Source organism: Xyrauchen texanus, chromosome 44, assembly GCF_025860055.1.
Source record: "Xyrauchen texanus isolate HMW12.3.18 chromosome 44, RBS_HiC_50CHRs, whole genome shotgun sequence".
In the NCBI taxonomy this organism is placed as follows: Eukaryota; Metazoa; Chordata; class Actinopteri; order Cypriniformes; family Catostomidae; genus Xyrauchen; species Xyrauchen texanus.
The window spans coordinates 26,717,113-26,742,865 of NC_068319.1; the positions used below are offsets into that span (position 1 = coordinate 26,717,113).

At 37.5% G+C, this 25,753-nt stretch overlaps 1 protein-coding gene across 4 annotated transcripts in view; it reads left to right on the plus strand.

Annotated features, from left to right (window-relative positions):
• smad2 (SMAD family member 2) overlaps positions 1–24,422 on the plus strand; it is a 32,973-nt gene extending 8,551 nt beyond the window's left edge. For 2 of the 4 annotated variants that reach the window (XM_052117449.1, XM_052117450.1), the window contains exons 4-11: positions 11,688–11,777; positions 14,149–14,342; positions 15,355–15,489; positions 15,606–15,680; positions 17,068–17,121; positions 19,354–19,566; positions 19,928–20,312; positions 22,262–24,422. In XM_052117449.1, the coding sequence (XP_051973409.1) occupies positions 11,688–11,777; positions 14,149–14,342; positions 15,355–15,489; positions 15,606–15,680; positions 17,068–17,121; positions 19,354–19,566; positions 19,928–20,312; positions 22,262–22,385 (1,270 nt within the window). In that variant the 3' untranslated portion in view covers positions 22,386–24,422. The remainder of the gene's footprint in view (positions 1–11,687; positions 11,778–14,148; positions 14,343–15,354; positions 15,490–15,605; positions 15,681–17,067; positions 17,122–19,353; positions 19,567–19,927; positions 20,313–22,261) is intronic. The other 2 variants (XM_052117451.1, XM_052117452.1) reach the window with 2 other exon arrangements.
• The last annotated feature ends 1,331 nt before the right edge of the window (positions 24,423–25,753 follow it).

Below are 25,753 nucleotides of genomic sequence, written 5' to 3' on the forward strand. Positions count from 1 at the left end.
TACAGATACACTGACTAAAAGAATGTGACCATTTTCAGACTTTTGAAGATATTGGATGTGCTTTTTGACCCTTATGTTTCTCCGTTATAACTTCAGTTATTAAGAAAACCAGTCTGCAGCTTGTTGCTATGTCCTAATTTTTTACCTGACATCTTGGACCATATAAACTACAGAAAAAATGGGCAAAAAAGTACAAGACATTTTACATTAATATTCTGGGTTCAATACAAGTTGAAGTCAGTTACCAGCATTTGTGGCATAATGCTGAAATTACCACAATGTATTTCAGCTTGTCCCTCTTTCTTTTTTTTTATCCCCTTTTCTCCCAATTTGAAATGCCCGATTCCTACTACTTAGTAGGTCATCGTGTTGGCATGGTTACTCAATCGGGGTGGCGGAGTACACCGCGCATCTTATCACGTGGCTCATTGTGCATGACACCGCAGAGACTCGCAGCACGTGGAGGCTCATGCTACTCTCCGCGATCAATGCACAACTTGCCACACGCCCCATTGAGAGCAAGAACCCCTAATCACAACCACAAGGAGGTTACCCCATGTGACTCTACCCTCCCTAGCAACCGGGAAAATTTGGTTGCTTAGGAGACCTGGCTGGAGTCTCTCAGCACACCCTGGATTCGAACTTGTGACTTCAGGGTTGGTAGTCGGCATCAGTATTTTTTGAGCTACCCAGGAAAAAATACAAAATCAAATCTGGATTACAGTGAGGCATTTACAATGGAAGTGAATGGGGCCATGGCCTGAATTATAAAATACTCAAGTTTCAAAGTAAGGCCACAAGACATAAACAGTATTCCTGTTAATATGATTTTAATGATAAAATAATATACTAACCATTTCTGTGTAAAGTTGTATCCAATTTTCAAAACTTTCAAACCCTAAAATGTCTGTTAAAATGACGATTTTAACAACTTAACAACTCAAACAATACACACATTTTAACAGAATTAATAATGTTCGTGAAGTTAAAGCTTCACATTTCTGCATTTAAACCCTCCAAAAATTGTCCTCTTCCATTTTAAGTTCCTCACTGTTTTGCACCTCAATTTTTGTTTCCTTTTTTTTTATATATATATATAAAGGAGGCAAGAGCCAATGATATTTTGTGGTCATCAATATAATGCCACAAATGCTGTTTATTGAGCTTAACTTGTATTGAATTCCTTTAAGCTCCCACAGTAAAAATTTTATGTCAACATTAAAATGATTGCTTTTCTCTGCCAAGTCAGGGCGTATATGCAGAGCCCAGGTCAGACCTTCAAAAAATTCTTCCAAGTCATCCAATGTGCTTTGTCTTCCCTTGAGAGTGGATTCAAATGGTGGGAAACTTTGCTTCCAACACGTGTTTTCTGCTGGTAATCTCTTCTCTAACCTTGGAGGCTGGTGGAATTGCTGGATCAGTTATAGTCTCCGCCGGTTCTCATGTGCTGTTGTAGCTACATCAAAAGCCTCCCTAATACACATTGTCCTTTCCACATACCTGAGGACAAAACATTTTGAATGGCAGTTAGAATGTTCTTTTGGGTTTTTTAAATGTGTTTAATGTTGCTCTATTGCAAATTAACCTTAAAGTCATTGTCGTAATGATTGCATTTGAGATGTGCGCACGAACACTACCACAATGTCATAATTTCCAGTGGGAAACTCTGGATATTTCGTTTTAGCCCCAACTTTGAGTTGGGCATGTCCTTTGGTATTGGTCATAAGCAGACCCAAATTAAATCTGTAGGCTTTCTTTTCTTTTCTGATTTTGAGGGAAAGGCTGCAAATTTCAATGGATTGGAATTCAACATAAAATGAACTAATTAATTAAACGAAGCTGAAAGAACCACACTCTTTTTGGTAGCTCAAAGTATAATCAAATTAGCAAGAATATTTAATATGCATTATGTTTTCGTTGTTACTTCAATCTTTGTGCTGCAGATTCTGTTTGGAAAAATAAACCTTGTTCTCAAGCATATTTTTGAATAATACCCTCTGTCTGCCAAAGGCTGAACTAATAGATATCCCCACCCCAAACTTTCACTGTTGGTTGAGCCAATGTTGCTATTTTGGGCTTGATAGTCAGATTGATTTGTGAAGGCACTACAGTGACCACGTTTGCATGCACTTAAGAAAACAATTTATTCCAGGGTTTTTGCAGAAGGCGGTGTTCTGAAATGTCATGTAAATGAAAACACCATTTAAGAAATTAAGAGATGGTGGTTTAACACACACAGTGCAGTTTATGTGGCTATGTAAACAAATTAGCAGCTTTTTACCAGTTTTTCAAGATTGGGCTTGGGCGTGAAACAGACCAAATACCTAACGTCATAGTATGGAGCCATATATCATAACAACAAGTGAACACAGAGGAAAGAATTCAACATTTCTGGCAGTACAATGGGCAAAGCACATACCCCTTAAAATATACACCAAATTAAAATATCGACTACTGTCCCTCACTGTACATTGGGGGAATCTCAGAGTTTGAGGTAAGAGTGAAACCCCACTATTGCAGTGCAATTCCACCATGTCACGAAGGAAAAGGGAAGTTAAGGGAACAAACACGGCAACAACTCTGGAATATCTGGAAGTAAAGGGAGGCAACAGAGAATAAAATGGCAAAGTCTACCTCTGATCCCATGTTTGTTATTTAAGTGTTGTGGGGAAAATACGTTGCCACATGAAAACGGTAATGAAGAGAGCCACACAGTTCATGTGAACGGGAATGCCGCTCTCCATCCTTCAGCAGCTTTTTTGCAATAAACTGTCTGGTGTCTATGTAAATGAGCTCGGTGTTTACATTTGGCGAATTCAGTCTATGAATGGTTTGCTTAAAGTTGTTTCTGCATATTAAGATTGTATTTTAACATAGAAAAAAAAAAATACACATCGGCTTTAATAAACTCACTAGTGCAGATGTGTAAAACTTATTGATTTTTATGTTAATTGCATAATTTGTTCTATTTGCAGGTATTTACATTGATTTGTTGAACACGTGATAAAACCTGTACTGTGTCTTTAAGAAAACTGGCTGTGTCTTTAAGAGCATCTGTGAGCGCATGTTAACGAGAGAGGACTTAAATGACTTTACCTGATCCTTGCAATGCATGATTCAAATTAAATGTTTATTTTTTTGATAAAAAATGGACTGTAAAGAACCGAAAGGGTATGAAAAGAGACTGAAGGACCTCTGTTCAGTTGGGAAAGGAGGAAACTGGAGCCGGATGCAAGTACAACAAACTTTAATCCAGACACCAGATTAGACTGAAAACATGGTGACATAAACACACAGTTTCAATGTGTGTGTGTCTCTCTCTCTCTCTCTCTCTCTCTCTACCTCTCTACATCTCTCGACTACAGCTCTGCTCTGGTTTTATGCCCCGCCTACAAATGGCGTCATCACTCATAGCTGGTCGAGATCATTCGCCCCATTTGCATACCTCTGCCTTGCTCCTCTCCATCCTCGCTCCTCCCTGCCGGGCCTGCCACACTCCCCCATAGCCGATGCAGGTCGGGGACCTATCTGACCTGTAGTTACTCCCACTCTGGAGAGGGACTGTGGTCCTTCCAGTCGACCCAGCGCTAGATGGTTTTTCCCGCCTCCGGTGCTCTTGCACCACTCTAGGGGGAGGAGAGTGTGGGGAAGCGAGAGAAGGAGAGAGCACGAGAGGGAGGGAGAAGAGACAGCCAGACAACATTATTCGGCTCTCGTGGGCACGCCACCCACCTGGTCCTCAGCCGCTTCTCCGCCCCCTGGCCGATGGCAGCGGGCTTCTCCGCCCCTGGCCGATGGCAGCAGCGAGTGCTCCTGGAATGTGTACTCTTCCTCCTCAGAAAAGGAGGAAGCAGGAACCGGGTTAACACTCAAAGACTTTTAGACACCAACATAAAACTGAAACAACACAGCGGCCGCTGTGTGCGCGCGTCTCTCCCTCTCTCACTGACGTCTCTGGCTCCTCCTTAATCTCTCTCCTGCTGATTGGTCAACTCGGTGGCGTGGGGTGCATCCTCACAGCCCAGCCATGCCATCCTCCTTGTCACCGAGACATTATTCAATGACAAATGGGTTGCATGGAGGTCGTCTTTGGACACCCATTACACGGAGCTAATCCAACCAAACATTTATACTCCACATGAAGTGAAAAGATCATGCTGCTGAATACCTCACAACTATGCTACACAATTAGTAAAATGTGCTCTTAGGGCAGTTTCTCTCTTGAGGGATATTTATCTGGTAATAGTAAATAATTACGGAAGTAATAGAGCTGCTAATCTCCAAAGAAATTCAGAAGGTGGGTTAGTCACCTTTTTTTTCCCCCCAATAGATGCTTTTGTTTTGCCATTTCAGTTTAGTTTTGAAATCTTCCAGATACAGCTGCAAACCATTTTTTGTTTTCTTTGTAAAGGACTCGTCCAGAAATAATCAACACAAAATAGCATTAAAGGAATAGTTCACCGCACAATGAAACACAAAATGAGAAACTAAACTAAAGGGAACTAAATCCTGTTTTAGGTACTTTTACTCAGAACTACTTTTCTTCGTTTGTTTCTTACATGAGAAACTATAGCTCCTCTTAGCCGTTTATAAATACTTTTTTAGCCTCTACTTTTGGGGTATGTACTTTTTGGGAGAAGAGGGGCCAAACTATTGCAACATGTGATTGGTCAAACACATATGATGCACAAAGCAATAAGAAACGCCAAGAGTCGGCATCCATTATGAGTTAACATACGTGTAGCTGCTAGCCTACTACTCAGAAGATTGTGATAATTTTCCAATACCCTTAATCGAAATAACATAAAACCAACAAAATATCCAAAGAGTATTACCTGTTTCACATATTTTGTGTGATGCATGAATTTCCAACAAAAATGAGTTTTGAATAAACATTATTATTATTGAGCTTCACACCTTTCAGACTTTCAAAGCTCTCCCATTGGATGGTAATGTTTTGAAGCGAATAGGGCATAGGGATAAGCATTTCTCAGTGGAACGCACCCTTTGTTGTTGTTGCTATTGAATCGCGCATGCAAACATTTACATTTACATTTATGCATTTGGCAGACGCTTTTATCCAAAGCGACTTACAGAGCCCTTATTACAGGGACAATACCAAAATGAAAAAATAAGTAACGTTATCAGTGTTTCTACAGTACCGGTAGTACTGAGCAACAACTCAATCCGGTCCCTGTGTGCTGTCTGACTGAAAGACAGCTGCTTACTAATGCTCACGCTCATTTAACTGAAATGGAAAATCAATCAAATAAAAATTGTGATCTGTCCTAGTTTGATTAATAAACTGTACATTAATGTAATATAATTAAATATACAGCCTGAATGGACTGCACACTGAAAAGTGAACGTGTGAAGTCGTTCATATGCTCAAAACACCACACGTAAATATAAAATGTGCTGTGTTTTTTGTAGTAGATGACAGACAGAGCGCACGTTCACTGCCTGCAGACTATATTTATATGTAATTACATCGCAGCATTTTGCACTTCAATAAACACACTGGGCCAATAATACAGAACCGGAAATGCCTTAATTTCAAAATAAAATTTTGACACATGAAATTTAAGAAATTGCGACAGCAATATATTACTAGTGTTTAATAAAATGTATTTATAAAACCAATATTGTGTTTTAAATTGTTGTGAGGATCTTTAAAGCACATCATTTGAAAAAAAAAAAAAAAAGAAAAAAAGTAGTATGTTGAAAAGTAATTGATTTGTTTTCTTTTTAAAGTTTAGAATAAAAAAATTTTAAGACACAATTTTGATCATGAAATAGAATTGAACCAACCCTTTAAACAAATGTTAGTTAAAAATAGTTTCATTTTAGAATATGAATTTTGTGATCTTATGGAGTAAATGGGTTCTCTGAGTCCGATGATCACTGCTTGCAGGTTCTTGTTTGTCTTGTTTAAAGTGGAAAACAAACCCATATCTATTTTGACCTGCTTCCTGTCGAAAATCTCGGCAGCTCAAGCAATCTGCACAGGTCTTTGTGTAGAAGTGCTGATAGTGTATCTGTAAGATGCCTTCAGTGAGTGTAAGAATGTCAAGAGGGTATATATACCAGCTGATTTTTGGTCCAAAGAGAAACCCTCTTGACATTCTTACACTCACTGAAGGCATCTTACAGATATATATATATATATATATATATATATTATTATTTTTTTTATTAAGTCTATTGATTGTAACCTGAAGACTCCATTATCTGTCTTTGCTTTCCATACAATAATTAAGGCCCTGCTTTCATTTGGTTTGATAAATGACTCAAGGCAAAAAATACACGCAGCTCCCTGTGATTGCTGAATGAAAGCAGTTCTCTGGTCAGAATTGACACAAGGCATTTGCTATTGTTTCCAAAAAGCAGGCAGAACTAATTTAGTTTTGAATTATGGCCATTGGCAAAACTAAAAGCATTCTTCACTGATACAATCTCTGTAGTATTGATCAGTGGAAAAGACTATCAGATTAGCCTTTTAAACGGAAGGATCAGCGTCATGCATTAAAATGTTATGCAGTAGAATATCATTGTCAGTGCACCCAAGAGATGTCATTTTATTGGTCTGTCTTACAATTCAATACAATGGCAGTTGATAATGGCTCCCTTTTAAATCTTAAAAAGATTCCAAAAGTATCGTAAAAGTAGTCCATGTGACTTGTGCGTCATATTTCAAGTCTTCTGAAGGTATACTATAAAATGTGAAAATTTATTAAATTGATATCCGTTGTGTGTTCATGGGCTCTATGAGAATATCTATGAGAGAGATTTTTTTAAATTAAAATTGCTAGTTTAGAAATCTCTTATAGTATTAATACATTGGCACTTGTCATATGTTTTGAAGAGGTAACCCAAAATGGCCCCCATTGACTGCTCATTTTCAGGAATCATAACCTGAGATTATTTCATGTGAACATATGGTTTCGTTTGTGATGCACCAAACAGCCTTTTTCTTCAATCTGCCTTCAGTTTTATAACATAGCCCATGCAGATTGCAGGCAAAACCTTTTCATTTCTGGAATAACACTGTTAATCGTCATTAACAAGGTACGACTTAAAAACACAACTTTTGTTTTGCGTTTATTTTGAGCCAAACGTTTTATAGCCTGAGCTGATGGTAGGGATATACAGTAGGAAGGCAGCAGATGGAAGCTCAGTGGTTTAGTGGGGATGGGATCTCCACACACCAGGATGCAAGGATTCATACCCTCTGTGATTGTGTCATTAATTTGGGACATGGACACCCACTGGTGCTGGTGTGGGATGCACAGGACCTTTGTTTTGGTCTCCAGGATTGATGTTTCTCTTGAAGTCAGATTAAAGCTCTGAGCATAAAACTAGTAACATGAATTGGTGATGTTCGTTCCTGTTGCTCAACTGGTAGAGCACGGTGCTAGTAATGCCAGAGTCATAGTAATGCCAGAGTCATTAGTTTGATTCCCAGGAAAAGCACAAACTTGAATAATTTTTTTTTTTTAACCTTGAATACCTTGTGATTCACTTTGGACAAAAGTATCTGCCAACAGTTAACAACTCAACTGACCACATTTACGTGCACTTAAGAATCCTGTTCCTCCCAGGTTTCTCAACAATGCGGCTTAATCTGGTCATGTAAACGCTTAAAGGCCTTTGAAGAGTGTGCATGTGCGGGAACAGACACACGTCATAGGATGGAGCCCAACAAAAAGTTAACACAGTGGAAAGGATTCATTATTTCTCCCATTTCTGGGAGTACAGTGCATTTACATTGTGTATAAAATCGACTGGCGTTTGCTTACAGGTGCTAAGACAAATTAGTTGTCCTAAAATTAGCTTATACAAGCCATTGCATTCAGGGTACAGGTCTTTTTTACAAATAGGTTCAAATACTTAGCTCCATTGTTATTTTGAAGGATAATACTGAATCATGATGTTATTGTTACGGCATTAGTGTGTGTTTTGAAGAGAGTGTTGGGTAACCCTACATCTACTGGTGTTGAAACTGAAGTCCCCATCCCCCTGAAGCAGGTCATGTGAGTTGATATAAACTCTTGTGGTTTCACTTCTTTGGTTTCTTGTATACATTCCCAGCAGTTTTTTTTAGCACTATCTAGTGTTCAAGTTTCAGTTTTAGTATAGTTTGAGTTGGCACAAGATGTTATGCTTGGCTTCGAGAAAAATTACGGAGAAGGTGATATTAGTCAATATTTGACCATATTTGTTTGGCATGACGATGGATAATGCATATTATCTTTTAACATTTTTATTTGTGCCATTTTGAGTATCATATCTGCAGAGAACCATGCTTGGTTGGCCAATTATAGTTTCCCTGCTTTTGATGAAAAAAAAAAACGGGCAACTTTTTCGATAAATACAAATGTTTTCTATATGTTTGTAAATGTACTATGTATAGTAAGTGTTCTTTTTACTTGCATAACTTTGTGTAGCCTAATCTCATTTCCTGCCATTTTAAAATGTATGTATCGACAGTGTTGGTAAATTTCTCAAAAGTAATCCACTACAAATTACTAATTATTTCTCTAAATTGTAATCAAATTACTAATTTGTAAAAAAAATAAGCACTTTACTAATTACTTGTTGAAACGCAAACAGATGCACATATAAACAAATTTACTCATATTTTAATGTATGATACATAAATATTATTTTGGAATTAGGGCTGCAAGATTGACAAATGACAAATAATTATTGCAGATTATTTCCTTTTTGATATTGTGATTATTCATAATTTAATTGAATGTAAAACAAAGTGTTATATACGGTATAATTTAGATAGTAAGCATTACTTATAGGCCCCAAAATATGCTGTAAATGAACATTTGGCGCAATGGGAGTACACCTAAATGGAAGGCTGTAATTTACATTTTTCACGATTATGTAATTGCGACAGCTTTATATAAATAATTTTTTCGATTAGTTGTGCAGCCCTTATTAGAAAATTGTATTGCCCAAGAAATGTTCTTAAAAGTAGTTTAATAGTAATGTAATTACAATAATATAAAATGTAATGTTACTCTACTTTGACTTAATTAGATTATAGTAACTAAATTCTTTATAATTACACCCAACAATGTGTGGCTTTTGGTCACTCAGCCCTCAAGATAGTGTATTGACGTTGGGCATTGAAAAGCAAATTTTTTGTGAATTAAATAGTATATATTTAAAAAGTTGCATTTTTGTGTAAATCTCAATTGCACACAAAAATCATGCATATTAAGTATTGGGCACGCACATGGGCAATTGGCCACCGTATGGTCAAGTTATAGGATCGTCTGTTAAAAAAAGAACTTTGGTTGATCACTACTCTTACTATAAAATTAGAAGTTGGATTATATGTTAATACTGAAACAAAGAACAAATCAAGAAAACGGAATATCTTCAGTTCCCTTCCATTATGTTTTTACACCCTTTTGTTTCTCAACAGTTTAAACCGTTTTGTAGGTTGTCTTGGTCTACTGTTGACATGTATTTTCCTATTAACTGTGTTCTCGGAGCATCATAAAATGTTAATTTCCTGCAGAAAATAAGGACACGTTATACTCTGAGCAAGCATCACACAATACCTTGGATGACAGCGTTACATCAGGGTCGGTCTCATTAACTTTTGACTGCAGGTAGCCACGGGTTTACAGGTCGAGGGTTGGTGACACACACAGCACTACGATAACCTGCTATCACGTGTATTTTATATAATTGGTTTCCTTCTTTTGTCTCCTTAAGTGTTTTGATGTTAGTTTGTTTGATAAATGCTTATTCTTACTGTTGTAGAATCTACTAAAAACCAAGTTCACAGTTACACTGAAGATATATGAGTGGATACACTATAAAAAATTATATTAAAGTATATTTGTCTTGTTTTCCAGCAAACAAAATAATTTAAAAACACTTAAAACCATACACATTTACTAAAACATGAAGTTAAGTTGATAGTATTGCACTTTTAGTGTGTCACTTCCAAACGCTAAATCTCAGGCATTGAGGTTTGTGCTGAAATAAAGATGTTGATCAATGGAATGTACTTTCTTTTCTTTTTTCTTGGAGAATAACTTCCTTTTTTTGTATGCATTGCATTTTTTAAAAACAATGCTCTCCATTTTCCTTTTCACATAAAATCCAGTTTGAACAGCAAAGCTATATTAGTATTTATTAGGTTAGTACTAGAGTTTATGTTGGAAAAATACTGCTGTAGTACAAGGACAGACTGATCACAGCAGAAATGAAAATGAGTGTTCATAAAATTAAAAATGTACCTAATACAAATTTGAAATTCAGAAAATGTAAATGAAAAAGGAAAACAAAAACAATCATTTCAAATCAACAGATCTTAAAGCACACTTGATAAGACATTAGTCAAGAACTCCAGGTTACTGTTAGAGTCTGGCACATGTTTTGTGAGTGAGCGAGTCCCTTTTCAGAGACCGTTAAACCACAGGGGGCCTAAACTTCATTCATCACATATCAAGTCTGTGCGAGTCTTGTTCCTGTCACGTCACCATGTCTGTTTCTCATCACATGTTTCTTTTTCAGAGCTACCGAAGGTCTGTGTATGTGTCTGATTGACTGGTAGTGTTTGCAGTCTTTAGTGTGATGGAGTTAAACACTTGGTTGTAGGTTCTTGTCGTGTGCTGCATGTTTTTTAAATGTCGATATCTGATGTGAATTCCAACCCCTGATTAAAACGTCTTTTATAGTGCCAATTGCCCTGTTCGTCTCATTTGAACACTGCATGGTGACCAGGGCAGAGATTATGCACTGTAAATAGAGCTGGGCGATATATCTGAAATGATATCTCAATACTTTTCAGCCTTTTTGATGATATTTGATATCTCATTTTATTTCGTTCGCTAATCAGAGGAACCATCATTTCAATCAAACGACCATACTTGCAATGTAGAAGTGTTAAATGTAAGCAATAAGATGCAGTAAACAATCGCATTGTTTTTCACTAAAGTAATTCAAGAAAAATGTATATTTAATCCCTTTTATTAATGCACACAAGTTTAACAAACATTGTAAAATGTTGGCAAATAATTTCTGTTTATTACCACATCAATTTAATTTATTAAAATCGCCATGCAGAGACCGCCAAGGACTTTTGTTGAGGGACTCCAATATTAAAGTCGAATCTGAGTTTTAAATCAATTCATTGAAAAATCAATTTAAATTGATTTACGGAAATGAATCAGGATTTCAAACTAATGCGTTCAGCTACAGATGTTTAAATCAGCTACGCAAGACAAATATCTCAAATTGATGTGTTAATATAAATGACAAGACAAGGAAGAATTGTGGAGCTAGTCTAAAGACATGCTTTTTAGTAAATATAATGGCCAAAACGAGCACACGTCATTGGGAATGTTCAGTATCGCCCAGCCCTTACTCTTAACTGTATACGCTAAATACATTTGTCAGTTTGTCTTCAGTTTTCTCATCTCACTGTTGTATGTGAACTTTCCATTAGAGTGGCTTCTTTTATTCGAGGTGAACTGCGTTGTTCGGCAACCTGCGTGGAACATCTCTTATAAAAGAAACAATGGCCCTTTTCCCCCCATGGTATTTCATCTTGGTATTTTTGAATGAATCATGCCCCATGTTTATCATTTTTTTTTCTTTGTGTTTTTTTTTCTTTTCTTTTTTGTTTTTGTTATTTTACTTTCTGTGCACAGCAATTGCTCTGAAATTTGGGGACTGAGTACACCAAATACGATAGAACAGTGGGATACCTCAGGCCTTTACAGCTACCCTGACCAAACCAGGTGAATATCCTCTCCTGACATTGTGCCACACTCACCCCACGAGTCACAGGTGGGGCTGAAGCGCACAAGGGGCTCCAGGGGCCGTCAACATTTTAACCTGCATTTTACATTTTGGATTAATTGTCTTGAAAATTTTGGATTAATTGTCTTGAAAATGGATCACTTTTTTGTAGAGTTTTCTGAATGATGCAATAGTTTTAAAGCAGTCTTGATCAACATGTTTACATAATTTATAAATTCACTTATCTAAAGCTCATTTTAAAGTGGTGGTTCTCAACTGGGTTTGTTTTTCGTGTTTTACTTTGAACACCAAGTGGTGACCCAATACAGTACCAAAATTGTTTATCATACAAAGCAACAAAAAATAATATATGAAAAACTAACTAACTAAACATCAGTCGATTAACATTTTTAAATATATGCTATGCCGATTAATTAATCACAAATATCAATATTTGTGGAGAAATGCCCCCAAATTAAAACTATTATATTTAAATGACATTTATAATATTTAATAATAAAAATACATTATATATTTGTGACAGATGAGTAAAGCATTTACTAGACAATCGAAAAAGTTGTTATAGAAGGTAGACCTAATACAGGCTTTGCCAAATGTATCTGTACAGATGCATCAGAAGGATGCTTTTGAAGGGTCTCACTTCGGTTGTCATGTCATAAACAGTGTTTTTAGGGTCGAAACATGCTCTACGCAAGTATGTGAACGCAGACGCATCTTGCAACGCAAGTGCATGTTGCATTCTCAGCATTGCAGTAAGCGAGAATAGCAAGTCTATAGCGAGATTAGTGTAAACTGCCCGCATCTAGGGTGAGTTTTCTCTTTCAAGTCAACTACTGTCATGGCGGAGCAACCGTTCAAAAATAATAGTACTGAGCATGTAAGTGTAAGTCGGTATATTTATAGCAACTTACCTGAATAATGACACAGACTTTTGATGGTAACTCTATCGCCCCCTTGAGTACGGAGGTTTGTCCACTCCACAGTAACGCAACAACGCACGTTAAGCATGTTCAAATGGACCACATGTAGGCAATGCGATGGCCAAGCAATCTCTTCTGCGTTCATGTACTTGTGCATAGTATGTTTCGGCCTTTAAGTTTGTTGTCTGTACAGCGGGTGTTGTGCTTACTGCTCCCTGTTGACTAAGACTTGTAAAAACATGAAGCTGGTACTTCAATCCTGAATTGGTAGGTAAATTGTTTATGGACCAGGGGCATGATTAATTGCGTTGAATCGACAGCCCTATTAAAAACCCAATGAAATCAAGAAGTTTGTAGCTTTTAGTTCATGTATATTACCTTCGAGGCCATCTATATGCAAGTGTACTTTTAAAAAGTCACTTACTTATTCTTTATTATTATTTTTTCTTCACATTTTAGAATAATAGTGAAGTTATCAAAACTATGGAATAATAGAATTGGAATTATGGGAACTCCAAAAATCCCAAATAAACAAATATGCCATATTTTAGCATCTTCAAAGTAGCCACCCTTTGCTTAGAATTTTGGACTCTTGGCATTTTCTCAACCAAGTTCTTGAGGGATCACCCTGGGATGCTTTTTAAACCGAATTAAAGGAGTTACCATCTACGTTGGACATTTAAAGGCTGCTTTTCTTTATTATTCTGTACAAGTCATCCATTTCAAAAACATATATTTTTTTTAATAAAAGTTTATTTTTGTAAGTAAATAAATGAATATGGTGGCACAATTATATTTTTGTCTAGAAAAACTAATTTCAAACATTTAAGCATACGCCTTTAGTTCAAAAGATTTTTAAGATCATGAAAAACTTTTCAGTCAAGTCACCCCAAACTTTTAACTGGCAGTGTAAGTCTTTCTCTTCCCAGGAAAATGGAACAAAAATATTGATGACGACTCTTACACCGCACAGATTTTTGTTCAATCAAATTATCTTTACAATGAAAATTTTCCTCCCCTTAATACTACTTGCAGCCGACTAGCAAGTAACAAATCGTAGTTAATAGCTGTAATGTAAGTTTAAAAAAGTTGATAAGGCTATCCTAACAATAAACAATTAAATAGTCTGTTGGGACCTCATTTTGTCCTGCTGTTTGCACCTCTATTAAAATATCTTTGGGTCACTACCCTCCAGTTGAGAACCACTTGTTGAAAATATTAGTATTGCTTTGTTGTAGCTAAAAATTCATACATTTTAATTGTAGTAGTTGGTTATTTTAATGTTTTTTGTTTTGTTTTTGGTCACAAGCTGTTGTCTAATCTTGCCGTCTTCACTCTTTCCTCCATCCATGCATGTCTTCCTCTGATCATTTGGCATGCTCCCTCTCTTCCATTTCTCTCGCCCTCTCTCTGTGGCTGTTTGCGTCAGATCTCTGGATGGACGTCTGCAGGTGTCTCACCGTAAAGGTCTGCCTCATGTCATCTACTGCCGCCTGTGGCGATGGCCTGACCTGCACAGCCATCATGAGCTGCGCGCCATTGAGACCTGTGAGTACGCCTTCAACCTCAAGAAGGATGAAGTGTGTGTCAACCCCTACCACTACCAACGAGTGGAGACACCAGGTATGTAGAAAAAAGAAAATTGTATGACATTTTTAAAAAGTATATCATTTCTGCCCTACTAGTGGCTCCATTGGAATTGTGATCCGTTTGTTTGAGCAGCCAATTTAGGCTCGATTAAACAACATGGGCCATCAGTTAGGGATGTGCCTAGGTGGTCATAGTATTCCAACAACCGAAAAGTGGACTATTTTTGTTGTTGGTGGTTTAAATCATGCTGCTTAAATGAGTTCTAAAACTATTTGGGATTTCCTGATATAAAAGTTTTTACAAAATGGATTTCCCGCCAAACATTTCTCAGCATAAATGATAAAATAATATTAAGAATTATACACAACATGGGTGTATAGGCCAATGACACATTCTTCAGATAATAAAAAGGGAGAAATCTTAAAACCTTTGGTCACAGGAACACAAATTGATATTCTTAGTTTCAAATGCACATTAGATGCACTTTAATATCTTCACTAAAACAGTGCCAGCAGAGGAAACCTTAATGAAAAATTGTCAACAGAGGAATCCTATAATGGAGTTGAATATAAATCTAAGTAAAATAGTAGGCTATTGTCTGACTTAAAAATTGTATATATTTTTATTTACTCAGATTAATCTTTTTACATTTCAGTGAACCCTGATACTTACAAATAAAATGTCTCATTCAGGCATTAAGCAAACTTTAGATCTTTGAGAGCAGTGTGTTGAGATAAATGGTATGTGGTCATCTTTTCAAATGACACAATGGTTGTCCCACAAGGTTCAGTATTGGGCCCAATACTCTTTTATATAAATGATCTACCAAACTGTTGTAAAGACATGCAATGTTAAATTTATGGAGGCATTATATTAATGCTATATTGATAATGTTATGTGGGCCCCAGCATATTAACATGAAGAGAATGTACATTTACATAATTTGTTTAAGTTTAAATGTCTAATATTAATCACAAAGGGGTTTTGTGATTTGCCTGTTGAGTACTGGTACAGACTTGTCGATTCTGATCGCTCTCTCCTGTAGTTCTTCCTCCCGTTCTCGTGCCAAGACACACAGAGATCTTGACTGAACTGCCTCCTCTGGATGACTACACTAACTCCATCCCTGAAAACACCAACTTCCCCACAGGGATCGAGCCCCCTAACAACTACATACCAGGTACACACACTTCAGAATCAAATGGGATTTTCTGTTCAAACTTTAAATATATCTTGATCTGATGTATCATTGTGTAGTTTGTGAGTTAAATTAAGTGTTTGTTTAAATATGTTCAGAAACTCCTCCACCGGGATACATCAGTGAGGATGGGGAAGCCAGTGACCAGCAGATGAATCAAAGTATGGACACAGGTACATTCCCACAGTGTTATCGCTACATGGGAATGACATCCTTGTGTGTTTAAATTTAGACCAGTAAACGCACAATGTGCTTTACTGAAGTAGTTTGCCTTTCTAGCTATACATCGTACAACCACAACATTAAAACCACCTGCCTAATATTGTGTAGCCACCAAAACAGCACCAACTCTCAGAATGGCACAACAATTGTACAGAGCTGTTATCTGTGTTACCATAGACTTTGACCAGTCTGGCCATTCTCTGTTGACCTCTCTCATTAACAAGGCAATTCCATCCACAGAACTGCCGATCACTGGATGTTTTTTGTTTTTGGCACCATTCGGAGTAAATTCTAGGGACTGTTGTTCATGGAAATCCCAGGAGATCAGCAGTTACTGAAATACTCAAACTAGCCCATTTGGGTCCAACAATAATGCCACAGACTAAATCACTGAGATACATTTTATTTTCCCCCATTCTGATGGTTGATGTGAACATTAACTGAAGCTCCTGACCCATATCTGCATGATTTTATGAACTGCGCTGCTGCCATGCGATATGCTGATTAGATAATCGCATGGATGATTGTTGGTGCCAGATGGGTTGGTTTGAGTATTTCTGTAACTGCTGATCTCCTGTGATTGTCACGCACAACAGTCTCTAGAATTTACTCTGAATGGTGCCAAAAACAAAACATATCCAGTGGCAGATCTGCTTATGGAAACTCCTTGTTGATTCCAAAGGTCAACAGAGAATGTCCAGACTGGTTTGAACTGACAAAGTATACGGGAACTCAGATAACCCCTCTGTACAATTGTGGTGAGAAGAATAGCATCTCAGAATGCTATTTTTAGATGCTGGTTGGTGCAGCATGAGGGGGACATACAGAATATTAGCCAGGTGGTTTTAATGTTGAGGCTGATCAGTGCATGTAGACTTTCCCTAAAGCTTCTGTAATTGAATGCTAAAAGAAGGATGATATAGAACTTTTGATGTCACTATTACTATTGCTTATACTTTGGGTAAGGCGTTTGCACAAATCCCTATCCCCAAGTACTTAACTTTGGCACGAAACAGATCCCACATTTGTTACAGACATTAATAAAACCTCAAATCCATGTGGCTTTTCTAAAATTAGCAGACTTGCGCTTGACATACAGTAAACCAGGCCAAAAATATCCATATACTGACTTTGTATGGGGTTTTGCATGGGCTCTTTAGTCTTGGCCCAGTAAGCAATCCTCCAGAACACCCTAAAAACCATATTGCAACATTGTAAAAATGCTAAGAACACCTTAGCAACTGTATAGCAACAACCTAGTGCTGTGCCATTGAGTTTTGAATGGGTTTTTATTCACCTGTTAGTTCTGCTATTGTAAGAAACCTCCTTTTTTGTCAGGTTCTCCTGCGGAACTGTCACCAAGCACCCTCTCACCTGTCAATCATGCCATGGGTAAGAAGAACTGTAACATCGTTCTTAATAGATCTTAATCCTCATAATCTTAAGAAATGGTCTAGAGCTGGGATGCTCAGTCCTGGAGATCTACGTTCCTGCAAAGTAAAGCAGGAACAACTATGCTAATAACATTTTTGGGTTGGCTTGATAATTCTTATCTGCTATGTTAAGCCTGGTGCACACGGTAGGATTTTCTTTCTGTCCTGTATGGTTGTTGCTTATCAGATTGTACAATAAATTCCCAGTTTTAGTTAAGCGATCATGGGTAAAAGCCACCAAAAATAAAGTCGTCCAATAACATCGCTGGATTGAACGGCAGCTGGGTGTGCGTTGGATACAACACATGAGGTAATATTGTAACTTCTGGTAACTAGTAAGCATAATGACAACCCTAGACGAGATCGCTGTTGTTGACTGGAGGGAGGCGGCGGGGTATAAGTATTAGTGACTTGCACAGCGATATTGCTATTGGCGCTCTCGTTAACCAGAGCGATATCATCCTTGGTGGTGCGTGTGTCCTCCACTTTGTAAATGCAACACCAATGTTCACTCTGGTTTGACTTCATTCACTGTGTCATTTAGAAAGTAAAATGTATTTTCCTGTTTACATGTCTGTCATGGACATTCATATTCTCTCGGCTTTTTTCTTTACTTGTCCCTACACTGTTGGTAGATCAGGTGGTAGCCTTGTGCGGCCAACAGCTGAGACACTTTCTGAGAGACGTCTCGCTCATCGCTAACTGCTAACGAGTGGACCGTCTGCACCTCGTTTATTGACCATTGCGTGGTTTTGCACACAGCCATTTCTTTTTTCACAATTCGAAAGTCGCGTGAACAAATGATACTGTTAATCGCTCATGCTAACTTTAAAACTAGCGGGTTGATGTCGTGTGTCGGAAATCCAGTGACTCTGGTATTGACTATTCTCCTTGACCAATCAGTGATCTGCAGGAATTTGACGTCACATTTAGTATCGGCTTGGCTCGCTTGGAATCTCGACCAAGGTGGTACTAAAAAAAGTATCAGGTAACAGGTACTACCCACAGTGGAAACCCCAAAAAAACGAGCAGAGTCGAGATGAGTTGAGCTGTACCGTGCAGTGGAAAAGCCCCTATAGTCCTATCATAATCTCGAGCTTCAATACCGGCAGTGCCAAAGTGTTTTTCATTAAAACCGTTGTATGTACGTGTACCTAATGCTTATGCTGCGAGACCCTAAAAGGAGAGCAAGACATTGTCAAGTCAAAACCACCAAAGACCTGCACCACTGGGGTCCTTTCACTCTGATGACGACTGTCTTTTTCTATGTAAGCATGTGCTAGACGGACGTCTTTCTCCATTGCGTCATGTATCATTGTTCTTTAAGCAGCTTGTCCAGTAACAATGCATTTCTTTTTTAGACGTTGTGTCAATTTAAAAAGCTATTCAGCCTTTAAAATGCATCTCCAGACACCCGCGTTGTTTTATTTGTTTCACTGCGACTGTTTTATACCAAGAATGGAAGTCATCATCTGTGCTTGCCACACATCCGAAACTTGAATGCTCATTTATGCACCTGAATGTCCATTTTTACCTTAAATCTACCACTAAAAGATCGTTTTTAATTCCGTGGCTCAAGTTGATTTAAAATGGATCTTATCTGCCTGCACATGACAGTTCGTTTGCAAATATTGTTGCTATAAATGTTAATGCTACATGATATGTGACTCTGTTGCACTTACTCCACAGTTTACATGCATAGTCATAATTGTATCGTTGTCGGAGCAAATATTTACAGCCCTATACCACATTAACATTCTTCATTGAAAGTGTGTAATTAATGTAGAACAGATTTTTTTTTCCCCTATTGTAGAACTAAAAAAGTTGGCAATTATTTGCTTGGAAGTCAGAGTGTCTAGAGTCATTACACAGAGATGCCAAATAATGAATCATTAATACTGCATATCAATTAGACGATCTCTAAACATTTTTAACATGTCTCAAAATTGTACAGTGTGCGCCGGGCTTTGGCGTAAAGCTGTAACTAAACACTGCTGGATAGTAGATCTCCAGGATCAGGACTGAGCATCCCTGGTCTAGAGCAAGACAAAAGTTTCATACTAGCGTGTAGATTAAACCAACATAATACCAATTAAATTATGACAATGCACAGCGTTTAAGAAAAAATATTTTGTGCAAGTTTGTGAAAGTCTGTTCTCAATATATTGGTTTTTCCCCTTTTCTGTTTCAGACTTGCAGCCAGTGACTTATTCAGAGCCTGCATTTTGGTGCTCCATAGCTTACTATGAACTGAACCAGCGGGTTGGAGAAACATTCCACGCCTCTCAGCCGTCCCTCACTGTGGACGGCTTTACAGATCCCTCCAATTCAGAGCGCTTCTGCCTGGGCCTGCTGTCCAATGTGAACCGCAACGCCACCGTTGAAATGACCCGGAGACACATAGGTGCACAGTCCATGTCTACTGATGGTTTTCCCCATTGAATTTAATGAAACAGTTCACCCAAAATGTCAAATTCTGTAAAGGTTATTGATTAATATATTAATGGGTCAAAATGTGAGGGACTCCTGAATATAATGGTATTGGAAAAAAACTATATTGTTCGACTACCGATTAGCTTAGGAGGTTGAAAAATATCTGTTCATATGTGTCTTCTAGTCCATAAATAGTCAGAGACTTGGCTCCATTATACAATATATATCCAATAAAACCGATATATCACTCCACTACTTTGACACATTGAAGTATTATTGATGACAATAGTCGCATGATCAGTTTTTTAATATTGTGTTTGTGTGTTTAATAGGACGAGGGGTCAGGCTGTATTATATTGGAGGGGAGGTGTTTGCTGAATGTCTTAGCGACAGCGCCATCTTCGTTCAGAGCCCTAACTGTAATCAGAGGTATGGCTGGCACCCGGCGACTGTCTGTAAAATCCCCCCAGGTAAGAGAGATACTTTTCAGTGTACACTGTACGTTCCCTCAAAATTTGCTTCAAGATTGATTTACATCAGGCATTATAAGATCATTGTAATGTCTTTTCTAGGCTGCAATCTGAAGATCTTCAATAACCAGGAGTTTGCAGCACTACTGGCTCAGTCAGTGAACCAGGGCTTTGAAGCTGTGTATCAGTTGACCAGGATGTGCACTATTCGCATGAGTTTTGTCAAAGGCTGGGGAGCCGAGTACAGGTATGGAAAAGATCCGTACCATTGCATACAGTTCTGTACAGTCCTGTGAAACAGTTTTTAACAAATGTAAAAATTAAAGGTATAGTTCGCCCAAAAATGAAAATTCTCTTATCATTTACTCACCCTCATGCCGTCCCAGATGTGTATGACTTTCTTTCATCTACTGAACACAAACAAATATTTTTAGAAGAATATCTCAGCTCTGTAGGTCTATACAAAGCAAGTAAATTGTACCAAAACTTTGAAGCTTCAAGAAGCACAAAGGCAGCATAAAAAGTAATCCATAAGACTCCAGTGGTTTAATTCATGTTTTCAGAAATGATACGATAGGTGTGGGTAAGATTTTTTTATTTTTTTTATTACATAAATTCTCCTCCCTGCCAGTAGGTGGCGACATGCACAAAGAATGCAAATCTGCAAAAACAAATCATGTGTCCATGTAAAGCATAAGCAGCGTTCTTATAGGCTTTTTGAATCGCATATGTGTTCAAGTGTGCCCACAGTATGATGTAAACATGGGGAACTCCACTATTGCTGCACAATGTTGTGGCAATCGATGTAGGAAAGTTAAGAAAACAGAGCAACATTGAAGAAACAGAGAACCAAAAATGTCATGGTAGTCCTTAGACGCTTTCTGTTTCGGCTTGCACGCGGTCGACCGCGTTGCCTTTCAAATTATACTCTTTTGACCACAAACGCGTTTGACGCATACACTGATACTCTTTTAGTACTGGTGCATGTGCCGATGATGTAAACAGACGTGGTCAAAAATGTTGGCCGCACGCATACAGTTCACACAGACCATGCTAATGACTAAATTTGCATAACGATTATGATAAATTCTGAGAATCTCTGAAGCCAGCATTTATTTATTTTCTTCTTATTTTTCTGATTTGACATTTACATATCTCGGTGTAAATAAGGTGGCTCCCTGAAAAACTACTTTTGCTTTGTTCCTAATCATGTAAACTGTAACAGAGTACAATTTTGTGTTGATTCAACAAAGCAATCAAAAGTTATAGTATAACAAAACTAATTTATCCTAGTGTACAAAAACGTCTCCAAACAAATAAAACAATTTTAAATAAGAAATAATTACACATGGAAGCACAACAGCATGCAGATATGATTTTAGTAATGAGATTTCACAGAATGAGTTTTATTCTGTGCCATTAGAGTTATCATTGAGTCTGTGTCATGTTCTTGGTGCCTTCTTGTGGCCATATGTAACAGTCACCAATCACACATCTGTCTGCCCAAATATGGATGATTTTTGCACAGATCTGAATCCAATCTATTTGGTTTAGTGTTCCATGACGCAACGTTATCCAATGATGTCATCTAATCCAGGAAAGCTAATGTGTTTTCAGCCATATTGCAAGATGCCAGATGCTGTGTGCACATTGTGCTTGGTGTCAATTATCTAATGATCTTTGCAGCCAATTACCCTGTGTGTGGGCTAGTTTTAAAGATAATTACCTCCTCTATGTGATGGTATGTGATATTTAATGTTCTATTAATGATTCGTTAATTTATAATCGAAAACATGGCATATAAGCAACACCTGTTCACATGAAGCATAAATGTCAAAGACATATACTTAGCTGTAACTTACTATAATTTTGTCTGTGAGTGATACAAATAGGCTGGTTGTATTGTACTCTTTGAGAGCTTTCCAAAAGTCATATGACACATGGCTATTTGATGAGTTTGATGTTTTTACTAATTACAATAATATGTACTGTGCAACATTTTTCATAAATTATTAAAACTGAGCACTTCTGATTTGTCAAAGCACTTGTTCAGTTTTGATCATAATGCCTGCATGCTGGGCCGCCAATAAGGGGGTACAACTGGACATTTTGTCCTTGGAAAATGGTTCTACTACACATGCTCAGCCTCCATTATACAAGAATCTTCTTATCCATTCTGTTTTGTGTGTTCAATAGACGGCAGACAGTGACGAGCACTCCCTGCTGGATCGAGCTGCATCTGAACGGTCCCCTGCAGTGGCTGGATAAGGTTCTGACCCAGATGGGCTCACCCTCCGTACGCTGTTCCAGTATGTCCTAATCACCATGATGATGCTCTATTTCTCTTCTGCCCCAAAAACGACTGATTCTACAATCACATCAACCGACAACTCGAAGAACAACAGACTTACTATAACCTCCCCCCTCCCCCTTTCATAGTGCTTGTGGCCCTTTCTCTATCTCTATCTTACCTTGCCCCGCCCACCTCAAAAACACTGATGTTCTTACTGTTCGGATACGAACACGGCACTTGCTGTCACATCAGCTTCATGCACCTTTTTAATTCCCTTTTTTTTTTTCCATCATAAAAACCCCCTCAATATTAAATGTATTAGTAGTAGAATTTAAAATGTATATTGGGTTTTATTTTTATTTTCTATTGTTTTCAAGAAGGAGGGAAGGTGGTGTGTATGTTGTGTGGAAGTTCCAGAAGGCAGTACATAACTTCACGCATGTAGCAGTAAGCCCCCTTAAATAATGGAGTACTCCAACTTTTAACAATCTGAATCTGACTGTTCAAGGAGGTAACTTTTTATGGCAAAAAGTTGCATTCTTTTTATTCACGTCAAACAATTGTATAAATGAACGCATTAAGACTTAATCATGACTCGACAACTTCGATTTCTGAAAGTAATTCCAAAATGTAGCTTTATTATAAAGTAGAATTGCCCCAAACCACTATATAAGAATGTTGCCTTTGATATGAGGTATGCTGCTGTCAGACATGCTTCTTGTATTCAGATGCAAACTGATAGGAATGTTAACAAAAGGAAACCAAGCAAAAAAGATCCATGTTCAATTTCAACCTCCTTTTCTTTGAGGTTAAACCGTGACTCCCAATTAACATTTTATTCACTGGGTGAAAAATTCACTAATTAGCTGTGGAGTGGTTTTGGAGTTTGGTTTCTTTTGAGGATGAACAAAGACTTTCAAAGGTTATTAAACGGTCTCATGCGAAATGAAAACAATTGAAAGAATCCAAGTATTTAAGCTTTAAGTGTTAATAAACTAGGATATTCTTCACAATTACAAGATTGTTTTTCCCCTTTATTTTTCTTTTAGCTACTTTTTGTATTTTCATGTATTTTTATATATAAATATATTTAAGATCTTTAAAGCTCTCTTCCTTTTTATTAGAATTGAATATTTTTTTAGCTCATACCCTCTTTTTAAAGGAACATGGCTTCATAATGAGATGCCCGATCATACAAAAACGTTATTTAGCATGAAGTTTTTATAAGCGCAAATATCTTCTTTACCGTTTCCAATTCAAGCTGTTGTCCCGCTTAACATTTCACCCTTGAAAATCCCAATCGACCTGAAATACATCAGAATTTTTACTTTAGTTGCTTCTCCCAATTTCACCCACAAAAACAATGCGATGCTGTATATTCCACCGCCCCTCAAGCGTATGTTTTTCCAAAGGGGAAATTGAGGCTAGCGTCAAATACTACGGAAATGTCGCCGTGTTCTATTAGTTTGCAATAGAACACCGGTTGCTTTGACAGGAGAACTGTGCAACTTTAGTGTGCATGCTCGTTGTACAACTTTTTACTAATGACTGTGATATAGCTGTCTGTTATTCTTTACTTGTTGTGGCAGTGACCAGGCTTTTCAAATATCCATTCCCCTCTTCCCACATCAGTCTCCATATTTTCCTTCATTGATTTTACTATTGCGATTGTACTTAAAAGTGCATCTAGTAAAAAAGCTGATGAAGATGTTGTGGCCCATTTTAAAAGAAATAAAAAATATTTAAAAAAACTCAAAGCAGTGGCCATAAGACACTGGCAACAGTCAACATTTTTGACTGGGTGTGGAAAGAAAACCAAATAGAACTGAAAGTGGACCAGACATATATGCATATAAATGTGTATATATAATTTTATTTTACTTTTATTTTTTCTGTAATTTTTTTTTTTCTCTCTTTTTTTTTTTGCAAAGCATTTAACAGTTGGTGAGCTTGTTTTACCATTAGAGAGATGCATTGGTAGGACGTGAACTTCAGGCGATAAGCTTTTCAGGCGTGTTGCATATGCAGACTTCATAAATACACTAATAAAATGTTTTAATTCTCATGTTAATGACTGTCTTGTGTCTTTTTTTGAATGCTCGGATGTTTCATTCAATAAATATTTAAATAGTTTATATTTAAATCTTTCCCAGAGATCACACATACAGTGGCAATAAAAAGTATGTGATCCCTCTGGAATTAGCTGATTTTCTGCATTAATTGGTCATAAAATGTGCCTCCCCTGGTGCACATCAACCCTGACATTATCCTGTAGGATATCTTGATAAACTTGAATTGATTTGTCCCTCGATGATGGCAAGTGGTCCAGGCCCAAAAGTAGCAAAACAGCCCCGAATAAATATGATCCCTCCATCGTACTTCACCGTTGGGATGTTTCATGTTGGCATGTGGGGCCAAACATCAGTCTACAAAACATTTTCCCAGTTGCGGAGTGTCAGGATGGTCTTTGGCAAAGTTCAGGCATGCAGCAATTTTTTTTGTTGAAAATCGGAGGCCTCCTTCGTGGTGTCCTGCCATGGACACTGCCTGTTTAATGTTTACGTATAGTAGACTATAAAAAAAATGATGTTTAAAGTCTTTATCTGTCACTCTAGGTTTCTTGTTTACCTCATTGAGCATTCTGCAGTGTGACGTTTCAGTCATCTTGGCTAGACGGCAACTAAAGGGAGAGTACCCGCAGTACTAAATAGTCTCCATTTATAGATAATTTGTCTAACTGTGGACAGATGAATATCTAAACTCTTCAAGATAACTTTTTACCTTTTCCAACTTTATCCAAAGCAACAATTATTGATCGTAGGTCTTCTGAGATCTCGTTTTTGCGAGGCATGGTCCACGTCAGCAGATGCTTCTTGTGAATAGCAAACTCAATGTTAAAGTGTTTTTTATAAGTCAAAGTAGCTCTAACACACACCTCCAATCTCATTTCATTAATTGGATGCCAGGTTTGCCAACTCCTGACTTCAATTAGCTTTAGTCGTTTTTAGCCTAGGAATTCGCTTAATTTTTCCACAGCACTGTTAATGTTTTATGTAATGTGTTCAATAAAGACGTGAAAGATTACAGTTGTTTGTGTGTTGTTAGCTTAGGCACATTGTGTTTTGTCTATACTTGTGACTTAAATGAAGATGAGATTACATTTTATGAGCAATTCATGCAGAAAACCAGCTAATTTTAAAGGGTGCACATACTGTTTCTTGCCACAGTAAAATCTGAGTCAGTTAAAGGGCATTTAATGAGTGATCTCATTCCCTTAATTCCATTAAGGAATGGAGTCTCCCAAAACTTGAGTATTTAAGTTCACTTAACTTGGTGTTCATATAGAGTGAACTTCACTTTAGGTTAACTATGCAAGTAGACTTAACTCAGATTTG